The sequence below is a fragment of the Halichoerus grypus genome, chromosome 2, assembly GCF_964656455.1.
Source record: "Halichoerus grypus chromosome 2, mHalGry1.hap1.1, whole genome shotgun sequence".
Lineage (NCBI taxonomy): Eukaryota > Metazoa > Chordata > Mammalia > Carnivora > Phocidae > Halichoerus > Halichoerus grypus.
In genome coordinates, this window is record NC_135713.1 from 160,121,025 (window position 1) to 160,131,032 (window position 10,008).

The 10,008-nt window shown below is 45.9% G+C and overlaps 1 protein-coding gene across 1 annotated transcript in view; it reads right to left on the reverse strand.

Annotated features, from left to right (window-relative positions):
* Positions 1–10,008, reverse strand: part of LOC118523718 (multidrug and toxin extrusion protein 1-like) — a 54,970-nt gene that overhangs the window by 5,742 nt on the left and 39,220 nt on the right. The window contains exons 12-13 of the mRNA XM_078066361.1: positions 7,386–7,514; positions 6,790–6,922 (exon numbers count right to left, since the gene is read on the reverse strand). Of these exons, the coding sequence (XP_077922487.1) occupies positions 6,790–6,922; positions 7,386–7,514 (262 nt within the window). The remainder of the gene's footprint in view (positions 1–6,789; positions 6,923–7,385; positions 7,515–10,008) is intronic.

Genomic DNA, 10,008 nt, shown 5'->3' on the forward strand with positions numbered 1-10,008 from the left:
TCCCCCAACCGCCCCCAGCCAACCACCTACTACAAGGACAACTTGCAGATACTGTGAACAGAAGGGACACTAGGAAAGATAAACCAAAACAAAGAAAAGTCTCTTGTTTCAGGTCAGCGAGAGTGCTTGCGGAAGGCAAAAAGCACTCATTAAACACTCCAGGGGAATTAACTGTAAATATAGATGGTCGTCGTCATCAACGCCTGATGGACGCCTGCCACTCTTTCTATGTACAACCCTGTCACCCCTGCCCAACCTCGGCCTCAGGCTATACATACCACACGGGTGATTGGTATTTCAAATAAGCCACAGATTTTCCCAATCTCCCAATCTTTAACTGGAACCCTTGAACCCTTAAGAAACACGCCTTCCGGGGCGCCTGGGTGGCTCAGTCGTTAAGCGTCTGCCTTCGGCTCAGGTCATGATCCCAGGGTCCTGGGATCGAGCCCCGCATCGGGCTCCCTGCTCAGCGGGAAGCCTGCTTCTCCCTCTCCCACTCCCCCTGCTTGTGTTCCCTCTCTCACTGTGTCTCTCTCTGTCAAATAAATAAATAAAATCTTTAAAAAAAAAGAAACACGCCCTCCTGCTGTGATTACCACCCCTGCAGAATTTTAGAGGCAAAGACTGACTTTGCAGATGGAACTGTGGTATCAAAGGCACACCGGAGGGAACCATGTCTTGAGGTCCCAGAGGACTCCTCTATTCATAGTCAAGTCAGGGCTGTTCTGGATAGACCTTGCCTCCTCTATTATATTGGACGCGGGCCCCAGACACGGATCTTGACCCTGCACCTGACATTCCATGGCCTTAATATTCTACTGACATAGCCCAATAATTGCAGCAAGATGCGTAAAAGTTCAGATGGCTCCTACCAAATGCTACCTAACCTCCTCCAGCATCCCTTCAAGGCAAACGAAGGGAATCAAACCTAGAGCTGAAAGTCATAGCTAGAGGTCTTCTCATTCCCTGGACTGGCCCTTGTAACTGCCACTAAAAAAAAAGAAAATCAAATCCCGTTTTCTTGTTCTTAGCCTTGGCACAAAAGGGACACAGTTTCAAAAACAAAATCACAATTTTGCGAGAACACAGTTCATTTAGGGTCTGACCTATGTAGGATTTCTAGGTTTAGCTGGATATTGCAGACAGCAGGAGCCAAATTTCCCTGAGATTGCAATACCTCTTTATGAATTGACTAAGTCCAGAGTGACGGGCCCTCTGCTCAGGAGGCCCCTACATAAACAGGCTTCTGGAATCTGAAGAAGGCTTCTCTACATCCTCTTTAAAGCCCAGGCATCCCTAACTACAAAAAAAGCCATTTTGTCTATTTGCACCTGGGCCATCTGGACAAACCCCTGGGGTTTTAACTCAAGCTCAGGGAAACCATCCAAAGCCCAGTGTTTACCATAGTCTTACTCCTGACCCCAATGCAAAGGCTTCTCCCTCTTGTCTTCAGGCAATAGCTTCCATGCCTCAAAACCTGTGGATGCTTCTGATGAGCAAGTTCTAGACTCCCCCCAACCCCCAGACCTCACAGTTCCTCATGAAGCACAGATACCACTGCTGAGAACACACAGCATTTTTCAGCCAGCGGATTAACCGCTTAGGAGATTCTGTTGGTACATCCTTTCCTCTCACACTACCATTCGCCCCCCCAACCCCCCTGAGCCCTGCCACTCCCCTAAACTCCCAGAAGCAGGGCAGCCTGGTGATTGTCTTCCCTGCACTAGGGAACTCTCCGTACCTCACTAAGCTTTATTCGAGACCCTTCTTGACAACTCTGACCTAGTAGTATTTGCTGGTGAATCGCACCTTAGCACTGAAGCTGGACGTTATCAGGCAGGATGTCTACCCCTAGTGGGAGCTCTCCTTTGGAATACAGTCCCCTCCACCTGCAAGCACCACGGACGGCAGACCCTACTGTGCTTCCTAAAGCACGTCAGCCAGCAAAGACCAGAGAAGAAACATATGTGCAGACAGCAGATTGATGCTTTTGGAAAAGCAGCCCCTGATTTGGGGGTGCTTGGGAAACACAGCGGGTTTCTCTCTTCTGCTGGAACCCCCATCATAGATGGACAGCAAGTTAAGGAACTTTTTTTTTTTTTAAGATTGATTTATTTATTTGAGAGAGAGAGAGAAGCATGAGCGGGAGGGACAGAGGGAGAGAAAACCCCAAGCAGACTCTGCGCTGAGCACAGAGCCCGAAATGGGGCTCGATCCACAACCCCGAGACCATGAACCAAGACCAAAAGTTGGGATGCTTAACCAGCTGTGCCGAGGCGCCCCAAGGAGCTTTTAAATGCACTTCTATTTCCCAGACAGGCGGCTATTTTAAAGGTTGTGATCCACGTCGGACAAGAAAATGTGGAAGCTGAAGGAGACCTTCACACATCATTTATGCCAGTAAAGCTGCTTTAACCAGGCTCTAGTCCTATGTGAGGCCTCAAAAGATCAATCTCTGGAGAGTTCAAAGAGCCCATTATAAAACATCAACGGGGAGTCTGCTTCTCCCTCTGACCCTCCTCCCTCTCATGCTCTCTGTCTCTCATTCTCTCTCTCTCAAATAAATAAAATCTTTAAAAAAAAAAAAAAAAAAGGGCGCCTGGGTGTCTCAGTTGGTTAAGCAACTGCCTTCGGCTCAGGTCATGACCCTGGAGTCCCTGGATCGAGTCCCGCATCGGGCTCCCTGCTCGGCAGGGAGTCTGCTTCTCCCTCTGACCCTCCTCCCTCTCATGCTCTCTGTCTCTCATTCTCTCTCTCTCAAATAAATAAATAAAATCTTTAAAAAAAAATAAAAAAAATAAAAATAAAAATAAAAAAAAAAAACATCAACGTTACGGGGCGCCTGGGTGGCTCAGCCGGTGAAGCGTCTGCCTTTGGCTCAGGTCATGATCCCGGGTCCTGGGATTGAGTCCCACATTGGGCTCCTTGCTCAGCGGGGAGCCTGCTTCTCCCTCTCCCTCTGCCTGCCGCTCCCCCTGCTTGTGCTCTCTGTCAAATAAATAAATAAAATCTTAAAAAAAAAAAACTATCCTGTCTTCATCACCCGCCATCTTCTGGTAAAAGTAGAAAGGACCAATGTCATCCTTAAATTGAAATTAGCAAAACTTTCAGAAACCCTTGAGCTCCCTTGGCCAAAGGTATTCCCAATGGTCTTGCACCCTATATACAACATACAGTCAACTCCCTCGGACACATCGGTTATCCCCTATGAATTAGGAACTGGAAGGCCTGTGTCTAGGGATTTCACCCCCAATACCAGACCGACCAGACTGACCGGCTTCATGCAAACTATCACCAGGGTCCTACCGCCAACAGCTTAAGGCTGCCTTCCACAACGTCTTCCTAAACAGCTTCTTCATAATCTTTACCCAGGAGAATTCATCTACTGGAAAAGACAGCAGAGAGAAACTGCTCCTGAACCTTGTTGGAAGGGACCCTATCAGTGGTTGTGATGCTGGTTGGTTGCATTTTCTCCCAAGTCCTGAATGTTTCTGTGCAGCCGCTCTCCCATGGGTTGATCGCCATGATGGACAACATCAAGGAGCTCAAGAAGACCTTGCAATACAGTTGACTATGAAGATGATTAATAATCCCAATGAAGATCTGGCTCTCTAGTTTTCCCTGAATACCCTGAGTCTCTAGTTTTCCCTGAAAGAGAGACTGAGGTCCCGAATACACAGACAAGGGTCACACCATATATAAAAAAACTATGATCCACCACCTGCATGCAGCAATATACCCAGGAAACCCCGATCTATGACAAACACCCCCAAAGCCAGCCTGCTACCCATCAGATTTGCGGGAGGCCACTGCTATCTCTCGGGATACTCCAGGGATCTCAACAATAACTTCCTTAACAGTTGACCCCAAATGGCCAGAACATGATCAGTAATTGACAGCTTCCTTAATTTTTGTCCCTGCTTCCAACTTAGGGCCAAGCAGAGAAAACCAAAGCTGCACCCCTGCCTGACCAATCACACAGGACGCCCCACCTCTAGTCATCCCACCTCTTTCCCAGGCCACCAGCATCCCTATCAGGGTATACCTGATGCTTTCCCCTGTTCCCCACCACGAAGCTCTCACTCCTCTGCCTGCCTTTGGGTCTCTGCCAAAACTCTAGTGATGGTGGCCAAGTCCCTTGCTGGAGCAAGCTCAGGATAAATGGCCTTTGCTTTTCCCATTTGGCTGGTCTTTATTTCCACAGCCATCGAGATCTAGGTAAGGGCAAGGTGACTAGACTGGGTTTACAGGTTCAGGTAGGCAGATTTGGTGCATAGTTTACACTTCTGCTCCTTGATACCAATCACCCCCATATCACGTTTCAGGAGTGATCAGCCCGATATTTAGAAGAGTAAAGTTGATGGCCACCTGCCATTCCTATAAGGAACTAATAACAGGAAATACACACACACACACACACATATCAGTGTTCCCAATCCATAAAAACGACCAGTTCCAGTGTTTCCAATCCATAAAAACTACCAGCTTACCCTAACCACCCTAAACAGAAAATAACCAGCTATCTCTAGCTGTAATTTGAAAGTGATGAGTTACATTTCCAGGAATTTCACTATACACCATTTAAAAGATTTTTGACTCAACCTAGAAATCCCAAAACATGATGAGTATCAGAATCCCCTAGAAAAGTGTGTATTTGAAAAGCCTCCCAGGGGATTCTGATAGGGACTTCATGATTCGCTGGAGCTGCCCAAGAGGGTATTAAGGGTAGCCTTATGATGCTTGTCCTACACTCTGTGTAGATACACTCTGGACCCTACCAATAGTGACACAATATTCGAAACAGTTCGTATTATACTTCTTTTCTGGAAGAGGTGGGTGGCAGGGATTGACTAGAGTCTTTTCACGGAGCCCTCACCTGCCCAGAGATCCCAGCGTTTTTTAAACTGAGATATAACGGACATATTAGTTTCAAGCGTGCAACATCATGATTCAGTATTTGTGGATATTGCGAAATGATCACAATAAATCTTGGTAACCTTTTGCCACATATTGCTACAAAGTTCTTTTTCTGACAATGAGAACTTCTGAGATCTGCTCCCTTAGTTAACCTCCAAACATGCGATACAGTATTATTAACTATAGCCACCATGCTGCCCATTTCACCCCCAGAATGTACTTTATAACTGGCAATTTCTCCCACGGCACTTCTTTTAAGGGATTCTTAACTCCCTCTACTTTGCACATACTAGGTGTGCTTTTCTCAAGTGAACAAGTGGGCCTTGTACAGCACTGGGAACATAAGATAGGTGTATATTTTTATTTTTTTTTAACTTATTTTTTTATTTTTATTTTTTTAGATCTATATTTTTAAGTAGGTTCCTCTACAATTTCCCTTAGCTACGCCACTGGCGAATCCAAAATATGAATAATGCCAGAAACTCAGCTAAATAATTTCCTGCACCATGATGAAAGTCCAGTGAACTTTGCATTGGCAACTCCATTCTTCGAACATCTCCCGTATTTTTCATTAAAATATTATTGACCTCGAGAACAACGTGCAGCATAATGGGATGGGGAGTTCACTCGAGGTATCAGATGACTTCTTACCGCTCCAGACCTGCCAAGTACTGATGGATAAATAAGTCCATCACTACTTCACCCAAAGATAACATGTTCAGGTTTTAATAGAATCATTTATTAACTGCCAATGTATTCCAAATAATTATTTTAGAAATCAAAGCTGGGCAGTCTTTTGTTTCCCTACTCTTTTAAAGATCAGCTCTGGTAATTCCAGATGCTGTGGATTAGGGTCTTTCCTCCACAGGTGGTAAGGTGATAAACAGTCCCCTGCCTTCTGTAATGTTCACACACATCACACCCATGCCCTTCGGGATGAGACCTGCAAGACACATGGCTTAAAAGGTCATACCAGGCAGGAGGTGGAAGGTACAGAATGGCCATGAAGGTGACTTCCAGAGCACAGCTCCAGGTGTGACAGGGGGGCATGAATGTATACAGACACCACACCATGTACGTTGTCAGAGTTCTGGAAGAATCACAGCAAGGCTGACCCCTGGCCTCTCCCGCCTCACCCCAAACACTCCAATAGGGCCAGTTTATAATGGCCTCAACTCGTCCTGCAGACTCGCCCTCAAGGTCTCACCATAAAAGGGCTGTCACCAAAGGACAGAACTGGGGCCACCAAAGGTACACTTCTGAAGGTGTCTTCAGCACTCCTGCTGTCACCAACGTGGAAGAAGTGAGAACTTGATGACACAGGACAGGGAGAGGAATAGAAAAGTCATCCTGGGGCACCTGGGTGGCTCAGTCGGTTAAGCGACTGCCTTCGGCTCATGTCATGATCCGGGAGCCCCAGGATCGAGTCCCGTATCAGGCTCCCTGCTCTGCACGGAGTCTGCTTCTCCCTCTGACCCTCCCCCCTCTCATGCTCTCTCTCTCTCTCGTTCTAATAAATAAAATAAAATATTAAAAAAAAAGAAAAGAGGGCGCCTGGGTGGCTCAGATGATTAAGCGTCTGCCTTCGGCTCAGGTCATGATCTCAGGGTCCTGGGATCGAGTCCCGCATCGGGCTTCCTGCTCCTTGGGAGCCTGCTTCTCCCTCTGCCTCTCTCTCTCTCTCTCTCTCTGTCTCTCATGAATAAAATGAAATAAAAAAAAAAAAAGAAAAGAAAAGAAAAGTCATCCTGCTTTGCTCAAGTACGTCAGTGTGGAAGAGGAGTAAGAGGGGCGTGAACTTCCAGAGCCAAATCTCCCAAAAAAGCCTACATGTTCCAAGAGTCATTTTTGGGGCCCGTGGTAAAGGCTTACCAACCACTCCCATCCTGGCTACGAACATCAGCGAAATCCCAACGGGGAGACCAATCATGTAATACCCAATGGTATTGACAATGGCCCCAACCCTCTGGTTGCCGCTCCCCCGCAGGACACCACCACTTGTGCACTGTAGGCAGAAAACATCCATCCGTGAGAACGTTGCCAAGGCTTCGGAAAGACTCCCATCCCGAGCACGTCCCATCCCGGGGGGACCCGGACTTAAAAATCCATAATCACGTATCAGTGTTCTTGTCAAGCGAATACGCTAAAAATATTCAGTATCACCTACCTGCCCCACCCTAGCTGCTCTCTTCTGTTTAAATTTACCACCATCAGAAGAAACACACAGATCATAAAGGTGCTGAAAGGGAATACTGCAGGGTGGCTGGGTGGCTCAGTCGGTTAGGCGTCTGCCTTCAGCTCAGGGCATGATCCCAGGGTTCTGGGATCGAGTCCCTCATCAGGGGCCCTGCTCAACGGGGAGTTGGCTTCTCCCTCTACCCCTCCCTCCCCCACTTGTGCGCACGCTCTCTCAAATATAAATAAATAAAATAAAATAAAAAATAAAGGGAATATTGCATAATACTTACAGCAAGAGCTTCAAACAAATAGGAAACAGCAGAGAAGGGCATCACCTGAGCCACCAGGGCAATGATTTCTCTGTTAGGAAAAGAAAGCACATGGTGATCAGGAGTAGAAGACATGTGGGGAAAAGCAGACTATGTGATTCAGGTCATGGCACTTGGCTTCTGCATAAACAGGAGAGGCTCGTGCATTCCAGCCAACACCCAATTCGGGGACAATCCTACTGTTTCTTGGCCCATAGGGGAAACCAACCCTACAATGCATCGCATGACTTTTAGAAGAAATACATAGTCCCATCAGCTGATGCAGACACAGTTAAAGCAAATGAATTATTACTCCACTGCCCCCACAAAAAAATAAAATTTGGATTATAATGCCATCTTTCTTTTAACATGATTCCACGCATATCTCTTCCTGTGTCTGGATGAAGCACAACAGAGAGGTTAAGGTTCTCTCTGTGGAACCAAGGTGAGCAAATTATAAATGCCATGGATACAGTTTACAGAATTATCCGTAGTTCCTAAAAATAGTCCCTAACCCCTACAGCTAGAGACTTTAACACCTACACTTGAGGAGAAACTAGAAAATGCTGCCACTGACCCAGGGAGGCAAAAAAAAAAAAATCCGTAATACTCTTGAGTGATTAACAAATAAGCCTAGAACATTGTCCGGCAATAAATATTTGTTGAATGAATTAAAAAAACAAAAACAAACAAAAAAGAAATCCAGCACGGAACAAGACAATCGCTCCCAGCCCCTCCAAAAAAAGGACAGAAACACAGTTCTTTTCTTCAGATGGAATTTTATTTTTTGAATAGGTAACATATGCAACAGTTAAAAGAAATCAAACAACATGAAAAGGGTATTGAGAAAAATCTTACTTCCATTCTGTTCCCAGCCCACCCATTACCACCACCGCCCCCGAGACGAGGCAACAATCCTTGGTACTGCTTGTACTTGTCCAGATACAAATGCATACTCTTATCTTCCCCTTCTAGTCTCCGTCATTTCATGTTCTAGCATTCTCTGCATAATGTTCCACAACTTGATTTGTCCACCTGATAGGATTATATTCACTTTTATAGTCTATCAAAATGCACTGTTTTTTATATGCTGCCGAATTCTGTCCACTAACATTTTATTTTGGATTTTAAGATAGGTATTAATAAGTGATATTGGTCTGCAACTTTTTTTCTTGTACAAACTTTGTCAGATTTTGGTACCAACCAATGCTCTATTTTTGCTTCCTAAACGGAACGTGGAAATTTTACTTTTTCTGGTCTCTGCAACAGTTCAACAGTATTGGAATCACATTTTAAAAGGTTTTATAAAATTCTCCTTTGGAACCCCCAGGGATTAGTGCTTTTTGAGATTTTTAAAATAAACATTTATTTCTTCTAAGGAAATCGGTCTACTTAGACCTTCTATGTTTTCCAAGGTAAGTTTTGGTAAATCATTTTCCTAGAAAATTATTTATTCCTTCCAGATTTTTTTAAGTTTACTTGCAAAAGTCATGCAAACTAGTCTCTCATGGTTTAAAAAAAATCATTTTTTTTTTAGTAATTTCCCCCTTTCTTACTTTGTGTTGAGAAGCTCTCTCCCTTCTTCCTCTTCGATTAGGTTAGCTGTCCATGATGTTGTTAGAATCTATGTCACCAATTCACCAGTTTCCGTTGATCCTAGCCAGTTCATAAATAATTTGATTTTGTGAGTTTTCTCGGTCTCATAGTATCATCAAAGATAAGGTTTGTGGGCCTTTTGTTTTCCTTGCTCTTGCCTGCCCTGCATGATTTCCTGAAGTGGACAGACTCAGGATCAAACGTCTGCCCTGTGCCTACTGAAACCATCAGCACACATACGCATCTGATAACGTTAATTCTGATTCCCTTGCAAGAAAACGAGAATGATTTCTGGTTGCTCTTCCATTCACTCTGAAGTGAGGGACACTTCAACATCGTATTTCCCCACAGCGAAATGGCTGAAACTGAAAGAGGACAACCCAACACCAGAAGGCAAAAGACAGGGGCGCCTGGGTGCCTCAGTCAATTAAGCGTCAGCCTCTTGGTTTCGGCTCAGGTTGTTATCTCCGGGTCGTGAGATCGAGCCCCGTGTTGGGCTCCATGCTGAGCAGAGTCTGCTTAAGATTCTCTCTCCCGGGGCGCCTGGGTGGCTCAGCTGGTTAAGCGACTGCCTTCGGCTCAGGTCATGATCCTGGAGTCCCTGGATCAAGTCCTGCGTCGGGCCCCCTGCTCAGCAGGGAGTCTGCTTCTCCCTCTGACCCTCCCCCCCTCATGTGCTCTCTCTCTCTCATTCTCTCTCAAATAAATAAATAAAATCTTTAAAAAAAAAAAAAAAAAAAAGGGCGCCTGGGCGGCTCAGTCGTTAAGCGGCTGCCTTCGGCTCAGGTCATGATTCCAGGTCCTGGGATCGAGCCCCGCATCGGGCTCCCTACTCGGCAGGAAGCCCGCTTCTCCCTCTCCCACTCCCCCTGCTTGTGTTCCTGCTCTCGCTGTCTCCGTCTCTGTCAAATAAATAAATAAAATCTGGGGCGCCTGGGTGGCTCAGTTGTTAGGCGTCTGCCTTCGGCTCAGGTCATGATTCCAGGTCCTGGGATCGAGCCCCGCATCG